The sequence below is a fragment of the Arvicanthis niloticus genome, chromosome 4, assembly GCF_011762505.2.
Source record: "Arvicanthis niloticus isolate mArvNil1 chromosome 4, mArvNil1.pat.X, whole genome shotgun sequence".
Classification (NCBI taxonomy): Eukaryota; Metazoa; Chordata; class Mammalia; order Rodentia; family Muridae; genus Arvicanthis; species Arvicanthis niloticus.
In genome coordinates, this window is record NC_047661.1 from 70042448 (window position 1) to 70064009 (window position 21562).

The 21562-nt window shown below is 49.6% G+C and overlaps 4 protein-coding genes across 11 annotated transcripts in view; all 4 read left to right on the plus strand.

Moving 5' to 3' along the window:
- Nucleotides 1-5620, plus strand: part of S100a3 (S100 calcium binding protein A3) — a 34619-nt gene extending 28999 nt beyond the window's left edge. For 4 of the 5 annotated variants that reach the window (XM_076932822.1, XM_076932820.1, XM_076932821.1 and 1 more), the window contains 2 exons: nt 4523-4668; nt 5094-5620. In XM_076932822.1, coding sequence (XP_076788937.1) covers nt 4528-4668; nt 5094-5258 — 306 coding nt within the window. In that variant the 5' untranslated portion in view covers nt 4523-4527 and the 3' untranslated portion in view covers nt 5259-5620. Of the gene's footprint in view, nt 1-2659; nt 2843-4522; nt 4669-5093 lie in introns of those variants that run through there. The other variant, XM_034500730.2, reaches the window with a different exon arrangement.
- A 962-nt stretch (nt 5621-6582) lies between these two features.
- On the plus strand, nt 6583-8975 carry S100a4 (S100 calcium binding protein A4). 3 transcript variants are annotated; one of them, XM_034499435.2, is made up of 3 exons: nt 6583-6706; nt 7929-8084; nt 8671-8975. In XM_034499435.2, the coding sequence occupies exons 2-3, from the start codon at nt 7944-7946 to the stop codon at nt 8833-8835; spliced, it is 306 nt and encodes a 101-aa protein (XP_034355326.1). In that variant the 5' UTR covers nt 6583-6706; nt 7929-7943; the 3' UTR covers nt 8836-8975. The 3 variants fall into 3 exon arrangements, with proteins under 3 accessions (XP_034355326.1, XP_076788938.1, XP_034355327.1); XM_076932823.1 differs by lacking the exon at nt 6583-6706 and adding an exon at nt 7561-7673; XM_034499436.2 differs by lacking the exon at nt 6583-6706 and adding an exon at nt 7626-7760.
- A 2141-nt stretch (nt 8976-11116) lies between these two features.
- S100a5 (S100 calcium binding protein A5) lies at nt 11117-14474 on the plus strand. 2 transcript variants are annotated; one of them, XM_034500972.2, is made up of 3 exons: nt 11117-11275; nt 12496-12646; nt 14197-14474. In XM_034500972.2, the coding sequence occupies exons 2-3, from the start codon at nt 12509-12511 to the stop codon at nt 14338-14340; spliced, it is 282 nt and encodes a 93-aa protein (XP_034356863.1). In that variant the 5' UTR covers nt 11117-11275; nt 12496-12508; the 3' UTR covers nt 14341-14474. The 2 variants fall into 2 exon arrangements, with proteins under 2 accessions (XP_034356863.1, XP_076788939.1); XM_076932824.1 differs by lacking the exon at nt 11117-11275 and adding an exon at nt 11290-11430.
- Nucleotides 14475-15835: 1361 nt separating this feature from the next.
- Nucleotides 15836-17203, plus strand: S100a6 (S100 calcium binding protein A6). Its single transcript, XM_034499423.2, has 3 exons — nt 15836-15993; nt 16530-16691; nt 16979-17203. The coding sequence occupies exons 2-3, from the start codon at nt 16554-16556 to the stop codon at nt 17108-17110; spliced, it is 270 nt and encodes an 89-aa protein (XP_034355314.1). The 5' UTR covers nt 15836-15993; nt 16530-16553; the 3' UTR covers nt 17111-17203.
- Nucleotides 17204-21562: the final 4359 nt, after the last annotated feature.

Below are 21562 nucleotides of genomic sequence, written 5' to 3' on the forward strand. Positions count from 1 at the left end.
AGAGCACTCACATTGCCGAAAACATTTTTTTTGAGACAAGGTCTTACTATGTAGCTCTTACTGGCCTGAAACTTGCTATGTAGACTAGGCTGGGCTTGAACTCACCAAGATCTATTTGCCTCTGCCTTTCAAGCACTGGGATGAAAGACATATTCCACCATAAAAGGCAACACTTAGGATTCTTAGGGTAGGCATCTTGGAGATAGAAAATTAAGTCTCTAACAAGGTAAAGCGCAGACATGTTGAAGTCAGGTGCTGAGGTGGGGTGGAGTTCTGAGAGAAGGCCCAATTAAGTGTTCTTTCCATGTGCATATTCCAACCCCATCTCTCCACCAAGACATGTCTCTAGGCCTCTTCCAGCTTTCTCTTGGTGGACAGAGAAGCTGTGTTCCCTGGGGCTGTGGCTGTGCCCAGAAACACGAAGGGCTGTTGGATAAGAAAGTGGGCTCAGGAGCCAGGCTCTTCCAGCTTATTAAACATTCGTTTGTTATTGTCTGTTTCTCCCACTAGATTGTCATCTCCCTCGAGAGGGACCGTGTCGGCTTTGTTTATGCTACACCCCCGTGCCTAGTATCAGTGCCTCTAATTACTTGTATACACCGTGAATAGCGAGCCTGCTGCTCACTAGTTATGTGATTTGGGGCAAGTCATTACCTCTCAGAGTTAACATTTACCAAGCCCTCACTGTATTTTAGCAATGTTTATTCTATGAACCTTGCTTGTGCTAACTCAAACTCCACAACAACCTTATGAGATGGTTACTATTTTTATTTCCATCAATGAGGAAACCCAGGTCGCAAGAGTAGAGATGACATGCTTAAGGTAGCTGGTAGCCTCTGCTTAACACAGGTGAGACGAAGTCATTGACCTAGAAGCAAATTAATTGTTGGTCCACTTCGGCCCCTCCTGTGGCCATGTGACCATCTCTGTCCTGTGTTTCAGACTGCTCATAACTCCTTGCCAATAAAACAGAGTTAATCACAACTTTTCTTTCCTTCTGCCTCCATTGCTCACTCCCCTTACCCACAGCCTGGCAACTCCTAAAAGGAGATTGTGTCCCAGACCAAGCTTGGTACTGGGCCTGGGGTGAGGTCAAGGGCTCCCAGAGTGCCCATATAGGCATGAGGTTTTTGTCACTGGCCAGGAAGCCAGGTTTCTCTTCTCCTTCCTGTATTTTCCTGGGTGTTGGATTTTCTTTCTTGTGGAACAGGAAAGCCTAGGGGTGGGAGAGAACAGAGAAACAGCCGGAGGGGATTTCCATGTCTGGTCAGTGGTGGTCTCCCCGATGCCAGCTAAGAATGGCAGGAAAAAATAAAGAAAGGCCAGAAATGCCAGGCAGAGTTAAAATGACCTAGTTCAAACATCAAAGAACAACAAGGTAGTAAGAAAAATCTCAGACCAGTCATGGTGGTGCATGCCTTTGATCCTAACACTTGGGAGGCAGAGGCGGGCAGATCTCTGTGAGTTTAAGGTCAGCCTGGTCTACATAGTGAGTTCCAGGATAGCCAGGGCTATGTAGAGAGACTCTGTCTCAAAAAAACAAAACAAGTTCCATTGGGGTTGGAGAGATGGTCCAGAGGTTAAGAGTACTTGCTGTTCTTGCAGAGAACCCAGATTTGGTTCCCAGCACTCACATTAGGGGGCTCACAACTACCTGTAACCCCAGTGCTGTGGGGACTCAGTGCCTGTGGCCCTTGTGGGCACCTACACTAATGCGTAAAACACTCACAGACGCACACATGAGGGAAAATAAATTACAATCTTTCAAAATAAAATTAAATCTTTAAAACAACAAGAAAACAAAACAAATAAAAACTAATTTAAAAAAAAAAAAAAAACCTTAAGTGATGGCAAAAATCTGTGAAGTTGAGCAGGTCAGGCACCCTGAGGGCTCTGGCCATGCCCAAGCTCAAATTTGTGTTTGATGATTTTGGGAAAAAGACACAAGCTGAAGCCCAGGGCTCACAGAGGAGACAAGTAGAGACTTGACACTGGAACCCCAAGGGGTAATATGATTAAGTTAAAATGAATGCTCTGCCCCATGACTGCCTGGAAGGTCGCCCCAGAACAGAACAGAGTAGTGGAACTGAAAACCAGCTTCCTCGGGAGCTCGGGAGCTTGGGGACATGCCAGCTTGGGGACATGCCAGCTCTCTCATGAATGTGTGGCCCAAATTGATCCATTATCACTTGGAGCAGGGAGGCAAGAAAGTTCAAGCCCTGACAGCTGGTGGCTCCCTAGAAGAAATACCTTTCTTTCGAGGCCTCAAAAATACCTCATAACAATTTCCTCCAGCGAAATAAGCAATTCACAGCCAAAGGCCACCCAACACTCAGTGATCTGGAGGCTGAGCAGAGAAAGTGTCCCATGGCCTTAGACTCCTCACCTGGAAATAGGGGCCTTAGCCAGATGCTCTTAAGGTCTCCCCTGCACAGATACTGTTTGGAGGTATACCCTAAGAGAGTCCAAGGTGTGTTCCCATTTTGTATTCTTGGTCTCTTCACAATAAAAAGCCCAGGAGAGGGATGTGCGTGGCTGAAAGATGCAAGCAGGAAGCTGGTACCAGTTCCCAGCTTTGGGGAAGGGCAGAGGGGGAAGGAGTGGGGAGCGGTGCCCGAGGGGAGCGGTGCCCGAGACTCTGACTGGGTCTTTGATGTGTGCGTTGCTAGGTAGGCGGTGGGCTTGTAATAGAGGCTACTGAGGGAAGGAGGCAGGGGACCCTGGGGGCAGCCTCAGCCTTGACCTACTTGGGTCCTTATAATTGCTCCCTTCATCTCTCGAGAGGCTACAAATAGGGACACCCGGTTGGTAGGCTCCTACAGCTGGAGCAACAGCAGCAGTGGTGAGTACGGTTGCCTGGGAACCGCCTTGGGCTGGGGCTCTGGGCAGCTCAGAAAGCCCTCAATAGGTAGCCTGTTCCTGGATACAGGGTCTGGATATGGGAGCAGAAAGGTGATGTTAGCAGGTGATGGGAACTCAGAGGTTCCCTCATACACCAAGGCGCTGTAAGGAAGTTTGTTTTGGTGGAGTGTACCCAGCCACCATCTAGTACTGCTGTGAGGACAGTGGCTAGCTATGCTTCTGGGGAAGCTCTTAGTGAGCTCCTTGCTTGACTCTTAGCTTCATTCCTGGGGACGAGTTGGGACAGGCCAGGGCTGCAGGAGAAGAGAGGATTCCTGTGAGTCTTCAAGCCCCGTGCTTCTGAAATAGCAACTGAAGTGGCGCCAGGCAGGCTGGGAGGAACTCAGAAGGGCTCTGAGGAGCAGAGCTCCTGGGATCACTGCGCTTTCCTCTCCAAGGACTGTGGCACTTTCCTCTACTGGGAATGTGGATCCTTGCTCCAGTGCCCGGGCTGTCACAGAGAATTAGACCCCAGTAGTGCTTGCCACCTCAGCTCCCATTCCGCTATTTCCTTGTCAGCTACAGTCTTGCTGGTCATTTGCTCCCAGTAGAGGGAACTCACCAGGAAGGGTCTTGGCTCTGGCTGCCCTGTGTTGCAGGACTCCAGTTCCCTGAGGGAGTCAGGAGTGAGTCATTGGACTCACATGGAAACATCTCCATTGCCTTCCTGCCAGCCTGGATTTGCCCAGGCTGCATGGGCAATGGAAGGCAACAGTAGATGTGAGGTGAAGGAAGGGATTCTGGAAGTGTCTCCCTTCCATCCCAGTGGGGGACTCTTCTCAAAGCCCTCTGAGGTCCCCCAGGGGAGGGGAGGATGGCTAAAGAATGGGGTAGGTTATAGATGAGTAGATCTATGAACCGGTGGACTCTGCAGACACCACCTGGTCCATGTTTCTGACTAGGCCTGTGAGGCTAGATTATCCCACTTTACAGATAAGACAACTGAGACCCAGAGAGAAACAGTTCACCTAGGGCTTTGGAGTGCACAAGAGAATGAGGGCCCCCAACTGCAGCTTCTTTGAGTTCAGGGCAAGAGGCATAGTGAGGTGGAGGGGTCCTATCAGGCCTTACCATCATTGCCTCTGGCATTAGCCTCACCAGAATCTGGACAAAAAAAGCCCTGGGCAGGGCTTCCTGTGCAAGCTCTTACAGGATGGGTCTCTGGGTCTCCAAAAGGCAGAGCTTTCTAGGACCAGGAGCAGCATCACATGAAATGGTACCCAATAGGAGACTGAGAATTCCCAGGCATTGTGATGAGAAAGGATGGGAGGAAATCAGACTCCTGAGGGAGGCTCCCAGTTGGGGGTGAAGATGGTGGATATTCTGATCCTGAGGAATTTATGGTAATGTCTAGAGCTTAAACTTCTGTCTAGAAAAATCACAACAGGCACAACGGGGAGGTGAATTGATTGATTGATTGATTGATTGATTGAGTGAGTGAGTGTGTGTGTGTGTGCGCGCGCGCACGCACACGCGTGTGGTCAAGGAGGGCTGCTCAGAGGCAGGGGTGCTTTAGCATGGTGGAGATGGACAGGTTTGGAATTAGTTCCTGGGAAACACTGAGGAAGAGGAGAGTCAGAGCCTGGATCTCCTTGTGAGTCATACCCTTGTTTTGTGACAGTGAGGATGACCTGTTCCCTGGAGCAGGCAGTAGCTGCCATCGTGTGCACCTTTCAGAAGTATGCAGAGCGTTGTGGGGATAAATACAAGATCTGCCAGTCGGAGCTCAAGGAGCTGTTGCAGAAGGAGCTGCCCACCTGGACCCCGGTGAGCACCTCATACTCTCCCCGCTTGGACTCTGCAAAGAGTAACCTAGGACCAAGCACCAGCATAGGGCAGCAAGAGAGAGAGAAGCTAGATTGTGGGGAGGGGGAAATATAAGGAAATGAACTGACAAGGCCTCATGAGTCTTAGTGAAATAGAATGTGAATAGGTTGACAGTCACTGTCCGGTGGATAATGCCTCACTCAGCAGGATCTCCATAACAAGGAGTAGGAACTCGGCAGATGGGCTGAGAAGCAGGGCTGGGAAGGGGGATTGAAATGGGTGTCCTATCAGATGGGTAGGATGAGGTCGGCCCGTGAGGGCTTTGCTTGCAGTGGGGCAGCCTACCCAGCAGAGGGAAGTGGTGTGGGGAGCCGTTTGGCTCCTTATCCTGGTTTTCTGACCCCCCTTTCTCATCCCCTCCACAGAGTGAGTTCCGGGAGTGTGACTACAACAAATTCATGAGTGTTCTGGATACCAACAAGGACTGCGAGGTGGACTTTGGGGAGTACGTGCACTCACTTGCCAGCCTCTGTCTCTACTGCCACGAGTACTTCAAAGAGTGCCCCCCTGAACCCCCCTGCCCCCAGTAGCCTCTGATCCGGAGGTGTGTGCTATCCCAGAAGGGCAGGGTCTGCTCCAATGCACCGTCTTTGTCCCTGAGGTGGTCCTGGGTGTGTAGCCACATCCTTCCTACTCTCTCTGTGGTACCCCTTTCAATTTAGACCTGCCAAGTCCTTGATGTGCTAACCCCAGCTACCCATGAGCTTTAGAGGTTTTCCTAGGGATGTCTAGCTAGTGAGGGGCGGAACAATAGCCAGCCTTTGCTGCTTCTCTTCTTGGAAGGGAAGGACATCTCTGCTCTTACCTTGGAAGCTCAGCAATGTGCACCCAATTGGGACTGCTGTGGCAGGGACCTCCTCAACTCCCAATAAAGACATGTCATCTTGGCTTACTTTGGTTTTTCTGATGAGACATACTGGGCCTTGGGACTGAGTCCTTGTTCCTCTATGCTCCTTACCACTGGAGGAAGAAGACTGACCACTGAAGGCATGGGCCCCCAAAGCAGAGTCAGACCCTGTAGAAATGCACATTTCTGAGTCCAATAGGAGGGCGGGGACAATACAAGGTCCCGTCAGAAGAATGGAGGGTTTCTGTCTCCATCTCTCTGTCCCCTGGCTTGAGGTAGAAGTCCTTATCTTGGGCCTTCTAGGAGGACAAGGGGCTCCTTGGGAGGTACTCAGTACTTGTGACCGGAAGCTACAAGGAGGGTGTGGTTGTGGGAGCCCAGAGCCAAATCCCCATCTAACCTTCACTCAATCCCTGTGTTTGTACCCTATCCTTAGAGATTAATCCTGACTCCCCAGTTTTCCTGTTTTTTAACTCTCTTCTCCCAGCTGAGCATTCAACCCCGGGTGCTCCTGCCATCCCTAATACCCTTACTTAAGCTTCCATCCATGTATAAACCTCCAGGTCACACTGCCATCCTAACTCCATCATGACCTCCTAGGTATAGTTTCCACTCAATATTAGGGGGATTTGTTAGTCTCCACCCTGGGTCTTCCTGATTGTGACAAGAAGCTGCTTAGGCTGGAGAGAAGGGCTGACATTGTCCCACTAGCTGGGGTCACCTCCTTAATTCCTGGGCCACATATTTCCAGGGCAGTTTCCCATCTCTCGCCCATAACACCTCCATCTCCTTTCCTGTGGCCCACACCTCATGTCCAGGTTGCCCGTTCTCAAAGCTTCCTAAAACTCTGACTGAGCTGTGGCTACTTGGTGGTGTCCACCCCATCCAAGTCTCTGCCGTGCCCACTGGAGCTCACTCACTACTTGATTGTGCCTACTGGGGAGCAGGAGACCTGGTTCCCAGGCTGGGCTAGTGGAGGGTGCTGTGACATTTGCTACATCAGCCAACAGCAAGCGCACAGTGTCCATGTTTCTCCATCCGCTGCATGGGCAGGGCCTGGCAGGGTATAAATAGGTCAGATTGTTGGGCTCTCCCCAAACCTCTCTATTCAGCACTTCCTCTCTTGTTCTGGTGAGTTGTGTCGTCCTGATAGCACCGTTAGCGGTGTTAGAGGCTGAGGCTAGGGCAAGAGAAACAGGGGCTGCTGCGGGGGACAGATGTCTTTAATAGATCCAGATGAGAGATTCTGATGTGGAGGGGTGTGTGTGTGTGTGTGTGTGTGTGTGTGTGTCTGTGTGTCTGTGTGTCTGTGTGTCTGTGTGTCTGTGTATGTTGCATAAAAATGAAAATTTAAAAAAAGTGCATACATTTGAGCTCCCGGAGGTTCTGAGATGCTGAGGCTTGCTTGTTTGTTGCTATAGTGTATGTTGGTGCTTGGGAGCCACTGTGATGGATTGGTATGGTGACTTGTGTTACTCGGTCATACAAGTCAGTGTGTGGACACTCGGATACAGGAAGTGAAGTGAAGGCATCAGTAGGCCTTTTTGTTTTACAATGTTGAAATTATAGTACGAGTGTATGGGTTGGGCTGAGGTAAATGCCAAGGTGCACCTGTGGAAATCAAAGGACAACTTGTGGGAGTCAATCTGTTCCTTCTAGCATGTGAGTTCTGGGATCAAACTCAGACCTTTGAGCTTGGGGGGCAAGCACCTCTACCCACTGAGCCATCTCTCCAGCACCCACCTGTAGGCATGTGTGTTCATAGTGTGTTTTGTGTTCATAGGAATTCATAGCCCTATGAACATATAGCACCTAGGCCAAGAGAACCTGGCTTCCCCACCTCCCCCACCCCCGTACCCCTCTGTCTGCCACTTCATCTTACTCCTACTAGGCAGCTGGGTTTTTTCCGCTGTCGCCCCGGGCAGGCAGCCAGCAGCCTCGCCCAGTGCTGGGAGGAGAAGAATGGGTCAGAGCTTGGTGCTTGTGGTTGAGTCGTGGGAGTGAATAAGCTCAGTGAGGGATGGAAAACTGCTGGTGTTGAGGCCAGGCCTGAGCGAGGCACAGAAGGCTGCTGGCATGGATCTCCAGAGTTTGAGTGGTAGGCTTTGCAGGTTTCAGAGCCCAAAGCACGTGCAACCTTTTTGCCATCAGTGGGTCCCATTCCTCTGGTCTCCCTGGGAGTCAGGTCAGTCTCTTGAAGTGCTCTTTGAGTAGGTTGGGGTAGAGCACTTAAAATGGGGACAGGTTGCATGTGACTTGGGTGATGTCACTTGTGCTCAGTGACACATATCCAGTTCTCAACTCACTGTTGGCGTGGGTTGGACAAGGCTACTTTTGTGTCTCTTGCCCTTAGGTCTCAGCGGTTACCATGGCGAGACCCTTGGAGGAGGCTCTGGATATAATCGTGTCCACCTTCCACAAATATTCAGGCAAAGAGGGTGACAAGTTCAAGCTGAACAAGACAGAGCTCAAGGAGCTACTGACCAGGGAGCTGCCTAGCTTCCTGGGGGTGAGTGGGTCCTGCCTGTGTATTGCATGTGTGATGTATCCCTAGGCAGAGGCTGGGGCTGGTGGGCACTAGCCTTGATGCACTACCTAGCTATAGCTGGCATATGTCCCTGCTCTAGGTACTTGGTGTAAAACCACAGTGAACCATCTACTTCACACTAGCCCCCAGTAGAGACAAGGCTTAGGATGAAGATAACTGAAGAGGCAGAGGAAAACCAAAACAACCATATTAGGCAGTCAGTGTCTGAAACCACAGCCTAGATCACGACCGTCTTTCCGGTGATGGGCAATAGAAATCAAGTTTCTATTTGTAAAGACACGATTGTGGAGGCACACAAATGCTGCAGATCCTCCCCTCATAGCACCTTACATTAGTTAATGTATCACTATTAAGACAGTTACCTATTAAGGGAATTAAAACAAGCACAGGGAAGATGTGGTCACATCCTTTCCCAGCTATCCCATGTGTTCATCCCATAGTTTAGCCCTGAGGCTAGTAAGGAGTGCCTGGAAACCTTCTTGAGCCCCTGGCTGGAGGCACATGTCTGGTTTGCTCTGGCTTCTAACTGCACATCTTCTACCTCCAGAAAAGGACAAATGAAGCTGCATTCGAGAAGGTGATGAGCAACTTGGACAGCAACAGGGACAATGAAGTTGACTTCCAGGAGTATTGTGTCTTCCTGTCCTGCATTGCCATGATGTGCAATGAATTCTTTGAGGGCTGCCCGGATAAGGAGCCCCGGAAGAAGTGAAAGCTCCTTGGATGAACTGTCAGGGTGCAGTCTGCCAGTGGGGATCTCTCCCGTCGGCTGCGAGCATAGTGCCTTACTCTGGCTTCTTCATACGTGTGCACAATGCTGACCAAGTTCAATAAAGAGTTTTGAAACTGCGAGCTGTTGTCTGAGAGACTGGAGATTGTGGGTTGGGGGCTGAGGGATGGTTGTGGTAGAGACTACTGGAAGTTGACCTGGAGCTTTGTGGGGCCCTACCTAGAAAAGGTTGGGGTGGGGTGGGTAGCTTGTTTTGAGCACATTGCAAGCATGTATTTGTGTGTGCTTGCTTGTGTATGGGTGCATTCATGCATGCGTGTGTGTGTGTGTGTGCATGTGTGTGTTCACATGCTCCTGTACATGCAGCAAAGCAAACTTTAGGGAACACTAAAGGCAGAAACCACCAGAGGCTTGGCTTGAAAGGCTCCAGATGTGGGATGTTAGCCAGCCCACGGTTCTCCCTCCTTTTTCCAGTACTGCCTCTGGACTCAAACTGAAGTTGGGACGGGATTAAAGGTCACATCTGCTGCTGGTTGGGGTCTGGAGAGAAGACAACAGGCCTGCCTGAGTCATGAGGAAGGAGTCTTGAAGCCAGAGAAGAATGGGGAGGTGGACTGGCACTCAGCCGTGACATTTATAGTCCAGGTCCTGTCCTGCTACCCATTCCAGCTCATTCGCTTCAAACACTGGATTAATCCTTTCCTGTCCATGAAGGGTTGGATGAAGAAGGGTAATATAGAGGGAGGTCATTTGTAGTAACAAAAGAATCTCTCTCTCTCTCTCTCTCTCTCTCTCTCTCTCTCTCTCTCTCTCTCTGAAGAGGTTTCACTTCTATAGCCAAAGCTAGCCTTGAACTTCTTATCCTTCTTGCCAGCCTCCTCAGTGCTGGCATTATGGACATATGCTACCATGGATGACTGAAACAGTCACTCTCTTAACATACTGTCTCTGCCCTCAAAGGCTGTGGGACAAGCGATTGCCATTACTGTTATTATATTGCCTACTATTACAACAATAGTATCTACTATTACTAAGACTCATGTTGCTCAGAGGAGGACAAGAGACCTCAGGGAGAGTGAATGAGGCAGGGGTAGTAGCCAGGTGGGAGTGAAGGAGATGATGGGGAAGTGACCATAGTTTTAGAGACATAATTTTGGCCATAGGCTCTGATAAAGAAAATTAAGATCCCCATCTCCTCATCCTCTCATCCCTAGAACATGAGGCATACTGTTGCTTTCCCTTAGGGTAGGCTTAAGGCCAGTGCTTCCAGAGTGAAGAGAATGGCCTGAGATTAGACGTCAAGCCCTTGCCTGGATGATACGGAGATGCTTAAGGAAAGGTGTACAGAAGCTGTCCCAAGGCTGGCGGGTTTGGTCCTCTTGACCTCACGCTTCCCCTCTCATCATCTTGTGCTTTTCTCTCTAGCCTCAGAGGAGTGGGGTAGGTGACTCAGATGTTCCCTTGGAGTTTGACTACAGAGACTTCAGTCCAGGCTAAGCCTGTCTCCTCTCTTTTGCACTCCCAGTCAATTTGCCCATCTTCCATGGGAGTGTGCTCCCTAGAGCCTCCTCCTGCATCACTCTCTACTTTCGGAAACTCCTGTTGCTTAGAGACAAGTCCCAGATGTATCACTAGTGTAATAGTTGTGGTGGGATGACAAAGGGGGCAGCAGAGCGGAAACAGGCAGGCTAGCGTGGGACTTCAGCCAAGATGAGTGCCATGCCCCTAACCCAATTCTGTTCTTAGATGCAGTGTGAGTGTTTGCAGAATACAGGCAACTTGCCTTGACCTCTGTGCCAATGACCATAGCTTAAACCTGAGTCTCCTCCCCAGTCCATACTCTCAGTCCCCTTTCCAGTCCAGAACCTTCTCCAACCCTGGATTCTCAGTCCTCCAAGCCAGGAGTCTCTAACAATTATTTTCCATCTTTTACTTTATGTTAGCTAGTGACTTTAGCCATATCCTTGGCAGAAAAGACCTTCCTTCACTGACCCCATCCCAAGAGGCATCCTTTCTGCTTTTGGAATGGATTCAAAGATGGAGGGTTTCAGTGTGGAGTTTATCCTAGGGTATGGGGAGTTATCCCGTGTTTGGTCCACACCTTTCCTGTTTCTTTTCTGGTGACTTTCCCTTTCTCTGCCTATTCACCAGATGGTGAGGCTTCGTAGAAAAAATGGTTTCTGTTATTGAAAATACGTGTCATGGGTAACTTCATGTGCCATATCTAGCTCTGTTTGTAAACAGCAAGTCAAAATTTCCAGTGAAGGTTCACGTCAGCCTTGTCTGGAAGTCTTCATATTCCTGACCCCTTCTCATTGGCTCCACCCATCCTCATCTCCTGGGGATTGGGGACAAGGGAATAAAGGTACTGTCGGGGAGGCCGTGGCTGCAGAATAGATTCTCCAGTTTCACTTCTTCCTTGGTGAGTTCTTCCTTCAGATGATCTCTTTCACTTCTGCTGGGCCAGTCTGGGTGAGAAGAGTGTGACAAGACATGGAATCCTCCACAAGGAAGGCCTGGCCTTGCAAGTGGGATCGTGTGCAGGGAGGAGAGAACAGAGTACTTGGAATTGTGACTGTAAGGATTCCCTGAGAATCCAGCCCTGGCAGCAGGAAAGATGAGGCAGGATCGTGGGCTTGAGGCCAGCTATCTTAATACATTGTGAGACACTGTCTCAGAGAGGGAGAGAGAGAGAGAGAGAGAGAGAGAGAGAGAGAGAGAGAGAGAGAGAGAGAGAGAGAGAGGAACCAGCTAGATGTTTCTGCAGATGCTCAGACTTCCTTCCTTACCTTGAGCTGTGGTCCTGGCTGAGTCTCTGTGGGGTGAGGGAAGCTGACAGCCCGGGGTTCTCTACAGGATCTCCAGACGCCTCCAGTTCTGTGGCCATGGTTTCCTTCCTCTTTAAGGGGAAATGGTTTTTGAGTCTTGAGTCCCACAAGCTTCAGCTGCCTGCTCTTTTGGTGGAGTGGCTATGCTGACAGAATTGAGGCCATCAATCAAACCCAACTTCTAGAACTAGGTCTTAGAAGGTCCTGGCCATGTTGATAGCCCTGCCCTTCATCTCCTGCCCCTGCCAGTGTTTGGGTACAGATCTAGGGGCACCAGACTGGAGGTCACTGAGCAAGTCCAGTCACCTCCTACTTCCTGCTGAGACCTTGTCTCCCAGCTTCAGCCCCAGCCCCTCTGACCCTTGGACTTCTTTTTTTGACTCCCTTTATGGTGAGACACTAGAGCGAGGTGACTCAGGAAAAGGGAGGGTGACTAGGTGGGGACTGTGGCTGGAACTGTGCAGGGAAGAGGAAAATCCTGACCCTTCTTCTGTTCTACCAGCTCTTTTGAAGAGGCTATCCTGTCCTCTCTTTGCATCTGGACCTCTTTGTCGGCATGTCTTGATCAGGGAAGCTGCACCTCTTTTGGGGGCTGGACTTACAACTTTAGCTGTTCTAGTGTTTGCCATGGCTCTCATTTTACACACACACACACACACACACACACACACACACACACACACACATTTTTTCTTGTTGGTCTCACTGTGGACCCTGTCAATGGTGGTTTGCAGGAGGGTCTTTGGGTATACATGATTGGTGAGGAGCAAGCTTAGCTTCTCCAGTGCTGTGACTGTCCTCTCTCCTACTCCAGAGTACACATCGTTATGGAGACTCCTCTTGAGAAGGCACTGACCACCATGGTCACCACTTTCCATAAATATTCAGGGAGAGAGGGTAGCAAGTTGACCCTGAGTAGGAAAGAACTGAAGGAGTTGATCAAGACAGAGCTGAGCCTTGTAGAGGTAGGTGGACATTCTTCCTTATCCCACTCCTTCTGGGAGATACCCATCAACTCTCAGGGTACTATAGTTTAAGGAAGTGTCAGGATTGCTGAAGGGCCAGAGACAGGGGAAGAGTTGGGCATCCCTGGCTACCAAGTCTCTAGACCTCTGTGCTGGAAAGGAGGTGAGTCTGGGGGCAGACTACTGCCCATGGGAGGCTAAGGAATTGGATAAAGGATACTTTGATGATAGCCTGTGTTAGGGATCTTGAGGGTTTGAGGGATGTGGGGTGCCATGTTTGGCTGTGTATATCTGGAGGGTAGGGATCCTTCTTGGTTCTCCCCCATGCCTGGCAGAGTCAAGGTCCTAAGTGATGCTGACAAATAGACTAATAGGCTGATTTGTGAACATGGGTTGAGAAGGAGGGAACTTTGATTCTGATTGGATGGCTATGACAAGAGTGGTGAGGGGCTGATGTGAGGGTCTATGTGATAGAATAACTGAGCCTTGGAAACATCAGAGACCTTGTCCATTGGGACTGAGCTGGAATTCTAGGCCTCTGCACCAACCTCTTGCTTATTTTTACAATGAAGTCCTAAATCCTAGTGTCCCCCTGGAGAGAAATTTCCTGGAGTATGCCATGGTCAGTGGCGAAGCCATTGCCACTCTTCCTAGGCCTCTCTGTGTCCTCTCTCCAAGGCACATGAAGTTTACCATAGCACATACATTTTCTTCTCTTTTCTTTTTTGAGACAGGTTTTCTCTGTGTAGACTTAGCTGTCCTGGAACTCACTCTGTAGTTCCTTACCAGGCCAGCCTCCAGCTCACAGAGATCCACTTGCCTCTGCTTCCTGAGTGTCACCACATGTGGCCTGGCACATACATAGTCAACCCTAGAAACTGCTTTTGCTATCCTGGAGCTAATGAAGATAGAGGGGGGACCTCTGACTCACCTGGTGCCAGAGCCCCAGGGGAGGAGCCCAGTCTGGGGACCAGGATCATGTTACAGAGAAGCAGTTTCTACCAGTATGAGTATTAACATCCTGAATCCAAGGGAGATCTAGAACTGATTGCAATGGAGGGAAAGCAGGGTGTGCACATTTGCATTTTCTTGTTTTACCCTAAGGCTCTGCCTTTAACCTCCTAGCAGAGCCAGGATGCAGGAACCAAACTGGGAAGGCATCTAGTGCCAGGCCAGGTCTTGGGGCAGGGGGTGTGCTGGTTTCTCAGCTCCAATATACTGATTTTACAGAGAGTAGTGATGTCTGGATCCTTTCCCAGCTTGGTCTTACAATCAGGTAGGCTAAGTCTAGGATTTAACTCAGGACGATGCTCAGGGCCACATGGCCAGGCCTCAAGCTGTTTTCAGTAGGTACTGGTATGAATTATAGATTATTATTTCTTTGGATGGGAAGATGTCCCAGGAGTGAAGGCTAGAACTAGCCTTCCTACTGTAATTCATTTGGAGTCAGCACGCAGGTCATTGACCCCTGTTAGGTGTCGGGTCCTGTGGTAAAGCTGTGGGTTGGGGCTGAGCTGCTGAGCAGGTCTCCATCCCTTGGGCCCTTGCAGAAGATGCAGGAGAGCAGCATTGACAATTTGATGAAGAGCCTGGACAAAAACAGCGACCAGGAGATTGACTTCAAGGAGTACTCCGTGTTCCTGACCACGCTGTGCATGGCCTACAATGATTTCTTCCTAGAGGACAACAAGTGACCAGGATCCTCTCTACCCTCACCGGCAGCTCCTTGTCCTGACTTCTGTGGTCTCTGCAGTCTCCTATGCCCCCTGCCCTTCTCTTTCTCTCAGATGGAGTCTTCTAGCAGAGAAATAAAGCCGTATCCATTGCATGTGCTGGTTTTAGGGTGGTTTGTCTCGCTTGGCTGAAGCAGAGGAGAACAGACAGACATTTCGTCCCACTCAGCCTTGGGCCACTCACAGGTGGTCTGTGGGTACAGGAACTGGCCTCTCACCCCACTCCACTGGCTGTCCTTTATCCTGGACATTGTTGGAAGTGTTCTGACTTTGTTCTGCACTCTTGTAAAATAACAAAGCTGCCCAGACAGCAAAGATGCAGCAAAGACAACAGAGAAAAGCACTGTGAGAGCCAGGAGGTCAGAGGGATGGGCTGTGCTGCTGGCGCAGGGATGGTGCGGTCTGACTTGGGAACAGCCTGTGGGAGACCACCCCAGGAGCCCTAGTAAAGAAGGGAGTCTTAGCCCGTCTCCTCTCCACCCTTCCAGGAGCACCCTTCCCATTACTCACTGAAGAGTGACTTCAGGATGCTAATCCCTCCCCATCCCCCACCAACTTCCTCTTCTCAAGATTCTCCCCCCCCACCCCCCAGAAGAAAATGTTTAAAACTTTTCACTTGAGATGAGTAACTAGGAATGCTCGCTGGGCTTGGCTCCCCTGTGTGCACATCAATACATAAGCTGCTCTAAGGATGAAATTCCAGGCAGTGAGTGGGAGGAAGCCAGTGATGTTAGGAAATTTATGTTGTTGGGGAAGACTGTGTTCCTCCTCCACCGCCCCCTTTTTGAGACAAGGGTCTTATATAGGTTAGCTCTAAATTCTACGTCTTGGGATCAACCTATTTAGCTATATCATCAAGATTTAGACCAATGGTTCTCACCCTGTGGGTTGAGACCCTTTTCACAGGAATCGCCTAAGACCATCTGAAAATACAGGTATTTACACTGTGATTCATAACAGTAGCAAAATTATAGTTATGAAGTAGCAACGAAAATAATTTTATGGTTGGGGGATCACCACAACATAAAGAACTGTATTAAAGGGTCGCAGAATCAGAAAGGTTAAGAACCGCTATCTTAGAGGATCTGGTAGACTAACTGCAGCATCAGAAAGGTTAAGAACCGCTATCTTAGAGGATCTGGTAGACTAACTGCTGCCCCTCCGTCACTTGGAGTTGACCTTGCCACTAGAGGGCAACAGCATCAGTGTGGTTTCCAGCCGCATCACACTGATGTTAACTTTTAAGTTCTCTGGCTGGCAGAAGGTTCAGCACACAGCCAGAGTTACGAGTCACGTGTCAGAAGGGCAAACTAAACACGGAATTAGAGAAAACTCGATGTCTCCGGCTTGCACTGGTCTCCTCTGGGCCCGTCAGGGTCCACCAGGCTCCCTCATCCCGCTCCAAATCCTGGACAGTCCAGGCAACAGGGGCGTGGAAAGTCGAGGGGGCAGGGAGGTGTGTTTGCCTTGCCTCAGGCGCTGGGTGGGGTTGGGGCGTGCCAGCACTCCCTCCCTGGGCGGGCCACACGGATGTTGGCCACTATAAGGCCAGCCAGACTGCGACACAGTCCATCCCCTGGACCACTCGTTTGGTGCTTCGCTGTCGACCGTGCGGTGAGCTCTAGCTGGGGGATGCCTCTAGGGTCTGTCGGCTCCTGGGCTAGGGATTAAGCCACTTCCTACCCCAGTCAGCCTCTGCAGGCTCCGTGGGTGGAATGCATTGGGATCCAAGTTTTCAGAGCCTGGGGAGGCAGGGAGAGCCATGATCAGCTGGGCTGTACCAGGCAAACCCTCGAGGCTAAGGCATCCCTATGGGGCGGCAACCTGAGTCTGTTCTTTTGGGGTGCAGGAGGGTTTGCCTTGGGTGTGTCATTGTCGTCCCAGTGTGTGGCCCTGTTAGGAGGTGCCCAGGGGCAGCCTCCATTCTTTTCCTTGCTCAGTCATATGCCCCAGTTCTCTTGGAAGCCCTGGAGGACAGCGTTCACACACCCCAAAGCCCCTTCTGTCGGTATATCCCTCACCTCAGTTGCCTTGGCTGCCACCTGTGTTGGCTTGAGGCTGGCTGCTTCAGGCAGGTAGTCACCCGGCTCAGAGGATGGTGAGAGAACTCTCTGCTATCAGCAGCACTGACTAGCCCCTCTGTCAAACAGCTTCTTCTAGCCCAGTGATCAGTCATGGCATGCCCTCTGGATCAGGCCATTGGCCTTCTCGTGGCCATCTTCCACAAGTACTCTGGCAAGGAAGGTGACAAGCACACCCTGAGCAAGAAGGAGCTGAAGGAGCTGATCCAGAAGGAGCTCACCATTGGCTCTGTGAGTAGTCCCTGTCCGGGTTCCCCGCCCACCACTTATCTGAGTGACATTTAATCAGTTCCTGATCTTACTTCCTGTGGAGGGATGCCTGTATGCTTCCATCCTGTCGTATCCCGTGAGGGAGGAGCAGGGGCTGAGGAGAGTAAATCAATGTAAACTCAAGCTGAAGTCCCATCTTTGGTCACAATGAGCAGAGCTACTTGTATGAGAGAGGGCTTGCAGGGAAGGGGAAAAGAGTCTAGGGTGCTGGCCGCCATTGAGTGTGGACTTCTCCTTTTAATCATTAGAAGCTGCAGGATGCTGAAATTGCAAGGCTGATGGAGGATCTGGACCGTAACAAGGATCAGGAAGTAAACTTCCAGGAGTATGTCGCCTTTCTGGGGGCCTTGGCTTTGATCTACAATGAAGCTCTGAAATAAAATGGGAAGGCAGAGATACCTTCTGGGGGCCTATCTCAGCCAAATCCAGTGGTGGGTAATTATACAATAAATATTTTGCTTTTGTTTTGCCTACTCTTGTGCTCTGGCGTCCAGTTCTTCCTGGCTTGCGGCTGAATCTCTGAGAGTAGTAGCTCACTGACCGACCCAGACAAGGTCTGCTAGCTCACCAGGAATCTATGTATTAAAAGAGGCGCCCCCTCTAGGCAAAGCCACTTTAAACAAAGGCTCAATCAAGTAATCTCCAGTAGAAAGGGGCCCCTAGAAGCAGTGTTGCAGTAGTCCCAGCAGTCTCCTGGAAGGCACACTTTGGTCTGGGTGTGGTGTATCAGGGAGTACTAGATGGGCCCTGACGTTGGGCAATCCAACTTTTCACTGTGTTTGTGTGCTATATGAGGGAGGGGTGGGGAGAGGCACATCTGAGCAGGGACACAGGATGACTGAGGTTTCTGTAGCTGCCTGTGTTCCAGTTGGAGGTGGAGGAGACTTTAGGAGTATCGTGTATAGGGTCCTTTTTTGTTTGGTGGTAAGCCAAGGAGCTGACAGCTCCATGAACATGTGACTCACGAGGTTCTCATAAACAGGGCAGGGTTGGGGTCCTTAAACATACCAAATGTGGCTTCAGGCCTTTCTGTCAATATTGACCCAGCCTGTCCCTGCAGAATGACTCATGGGGCTACTCCCTTGGAACCCAGTTGAGCCCTCAATCTCTATCAGAGTAGATGGCCAACTGAGTTACTGCCTACTGTGTACATTAGCAGTTAAGTCGTAGGTGTGGGGAAAGCTGTGTGTGATGTGTCCGGGTGTCATGGAGTCAGCATTTGCTGCTATTTATTCCTCCTGGGAAGGCCTGACTCAGGCTGGCCAGCATCCTGGCCAAGACCCGAGGGGAAAAGATCTGGACTTCATGTGGAGACCATAGCTATTTTCTCTTTTTATCCCCCACCCTTTCTCCACTCAACTTTAAGACATTTAGTGGTCTTCCCTTGCTCTGGGTGGGGGCTAGTAAACAGCAGTAGCTGTATTTCTTAAAAACCTTTCTTCTCCAGCAGTATTCTAGTCTTACCACCTTGTTCGACAGCCAGAGGGTCCCCGGCCGCTCCCAACCCCTCGCTGTTCAGCATAACAGCATAACTATTCAGTGGCTCTGGAAAAGTACTCCGATATGCTGCCCACACCCAGTTGTTGATACTTTGGGGTGTGGAATGATCGCCCTCTTGTGGACAGAGAGCAGGTTACAGGTAGGGAAGCTGAGGTTGGGTAGGAGGTGGGCGTGGCGAGGAGGGGGCGGGGGAAGGAACGTGGCGGGGAGTAGGAAGAAAGTTGATTTTCTGAGCCTTGTGGAAAGAGCAACGGCACCAGTACCAGGGTTGGGAGCCAAAGATTAAGAGGTGTAGGCTGTTATAGAATTAGCTATTCAGGGAATGTAAGAGTCGAGTCATCATTTAGTTCTCAGCAGTCACCCCTACTTCATCCGAGGTACATCTATTATAAGCAAGTCAAGGAAGGGAAAATTTTTGTAAAGACAAGTGGAATCCAGTCCCATCCCGCCCTCCTCTTTCTGGGGTTAGAAGATGAAGACAATCAGCTAGGCTCTTGGAGGGCAAGGGGGAGTTTTTTCAGGGTGTAGGGCCTGGTGGCGGAAGGAGGTGCTCAGTTCCTCAGGAGGCCGGTCAGGGCTGCATACTGAGACACAGTCTTAATGAAAAAGTAAGGTGGGGGAGGGAGGGCTGTATAGTGGTGGTGGGGAGAGTTAAAACAAAACAAAACAAAACAAAACAAAACAAAACAAAGTGAAATAAAATGAGTAGCGAAACTTTTGGTTGCCTTGGGGATTTAGTTTAAAATTGAGAAGCGAAGGGCCATTTACACTGGAAATTTTGTGGGGGCAGAAGGCAAAGGTGGAATTGGGTGTGGTCAGGTGTAGACTGACTTCTTTCATTAGTTCAAAAGATTTCAAGTTGGCCTTTGAGCATCGTCTAGGTTCCCAGGAGAGGGCTGGAGCTGGGGACTTGCAGCGACTCCTTCCCTGCAGATGGCCCAGGACTACACCCAAAGGCTGGGTAGAAGGAGTGGCCCTGCTCCCCCTTCCTGTTGTCAGGCTCTATTCTTTCCTTGCCGCTGCCTAAGTAGCACTAGTTACCCTTACACATGGGAGGCTGGAACAGTGGCAACTGTTTCTATAAACTGGGTGGTCTCCCAGGTTGGGGGTTGGAGTGGGACTGATTTGGGGTGTATTATCTGTCCTCTGCCATGGATATCTGAAACTGTCAAGAACGCCAGCGCCACTTCCCACGGTGTCTGTGTCCTACAGCACTTGCATTTGTACAAGGTGCTACTATACCTACTGTGGCCTCATCTCCAGAAGAATTACGTGTAGTGTGGGTTACTAAAGGCTCAGTTGCAGGATGTCCACCAAGGTGGGACAGGAGAAGTTCTTGGAGGAAATGAACTCTTCTGACCCCAGGCCAGCTCAACAATGCTTTCCTCGGCTGCTTCAGGATTTAATGTCACTCTTTCTTCTTCATCCCTTTCTCGTAAATGTTTTAATTAAATATCAAGAATATCCAAACAGATTATAGACTATACCTAAACTTTAAAAATTGCAACACAAAACACCCAGTCTTAAAAACAAATATTGAGGCACATGTCTTTAACCCTAGTACTTGGGGGAGGCAGAGGCAGGTGGATCCCTGATTTTGAGGCCAGCCTGGTCTACAGGGTAAGTTCCAGGACAGCCAGGGCTATACAGAGAAACCTTGTTGCAAAAAACCAAAATACAAACAAACAAAATAACAAAACAAAACAAAAAACCCCAAAGACCAACTAACCAAATAAACAAAAAACAACCACTAACATTTTTCTGAGACGAGTCGACTCAGTGGGTAAAAACATTTGGTGTTAAGCCGGCTGACCTGAATAATCCTTAGGACCTACATGGTGGAAGGGGAAAACTGAATCCTGTAAGTTGTCTCTGACTTCCACATACATGCTTGTGGCATGTGTGCCCATACATGTGTGCACACATGCATGTGCACACAGAAATGAATAAATGTAATATAATTAGAAAAAGAGAAACAGGGTTGGAGAGTTAGCTCAGCAGGGGACTGAAACTGGGTCCCCAGTATCCATGTGGGGCAGCTCAGAATGGCCTGAACTCCAGATCCGAGGGATCTCTCTGGTGCCCTCTTCTGGACACTGCAGCCACGTGCATGCAATTGCACATTTTATATTCTCCAATACACACATATACATCTAATTTAAAAATAATCTTAAATCTTTAAAAGAGAGAAACACTATAATAGGTATAGAGTTTGATTAATTTTTCCAGAGTTGCTCAAAGAGCCAGCCAGACACCATTTGTGTACTTGGTTCATTAGGGATCTAATGGAGGAAGCAGGTCAACAGCCAGATGGACAAGATGCCAAAGACCAGGCATGTGAGGAGGAAAGGACTCTCCTGCCTCCTCTGGGCACTTTACATTCAAGGAACCTTTATATATTATAAAGGCTATCTGAGCCCTCGTATTCATTTTATTTTATTTGTACAGTCCCTCAAGTGGTCCCAGAAGTCTTTGACTTTGCTTTCTGTTGAAGCATGTTTTGAATTCCTGGTCCTCTTCCTTCTCACGTCTGAGTGTTGGGATCACAGAGCCTGATCCTTTTAGGTTATTTGTGGAAGCTTCATTAGGAAGTGTGATTGATTACATCCCGAGCCACTGACCAAATTTGCCTTCAGCTCTGGAGGTTGGCATGTGAGGATGAAAGTGTTAATCATGAACACCCAGGGCTTTCTGATGACCAGTGCCACCTTGTCTTGGGCCACTGGGCATCTCATTAGTGTACAGTCCTAGTTAGGGCTACGGTTTCTATGATGAAACACCGCCACCAAATTGTGGAGAAAAAGGTTTATTTGGCTTATACTTCCACATCGTAGTCCATCATTGAAGAGAGTCAGGGCAGGATGAGTTTTTGAGTAACAGGGCAGGAAGCTGGAGGCAGGAGCTGATGCAGAGGCCATGGAGGAGTGGGGCTTACTGGCTTGCTTCCCACAGCTTAATCAGAACTTGGACCACCAACCCAGGGATGGCAGCATCCAACCCTGTGGGCTGGGCCCTTCCACATCAATCATTGATTAAGAAAATGCCTCCTCCATGGGCACGGCATGCATGTGGTACACTTACGTACATGCAAAGCAAACCGCCAATATACATAATATAAAAATGAATAAATCAGGCACGGTGCCACAGACCTTTAATCCTAGCACTCTGGAGCTAACAGCGGGCAGATCTCTATGAGTTCCTGGCTAGCCAAGGTTACTTAAGAAGATCCTGTCTCAAAACAAAATAAAAGAAAAACTGAACAAATACCCTCTCTCAAGTAAATAAATATTTAAAAATATACTTGATTGTGAAATGTTCCACAATAAATTTCA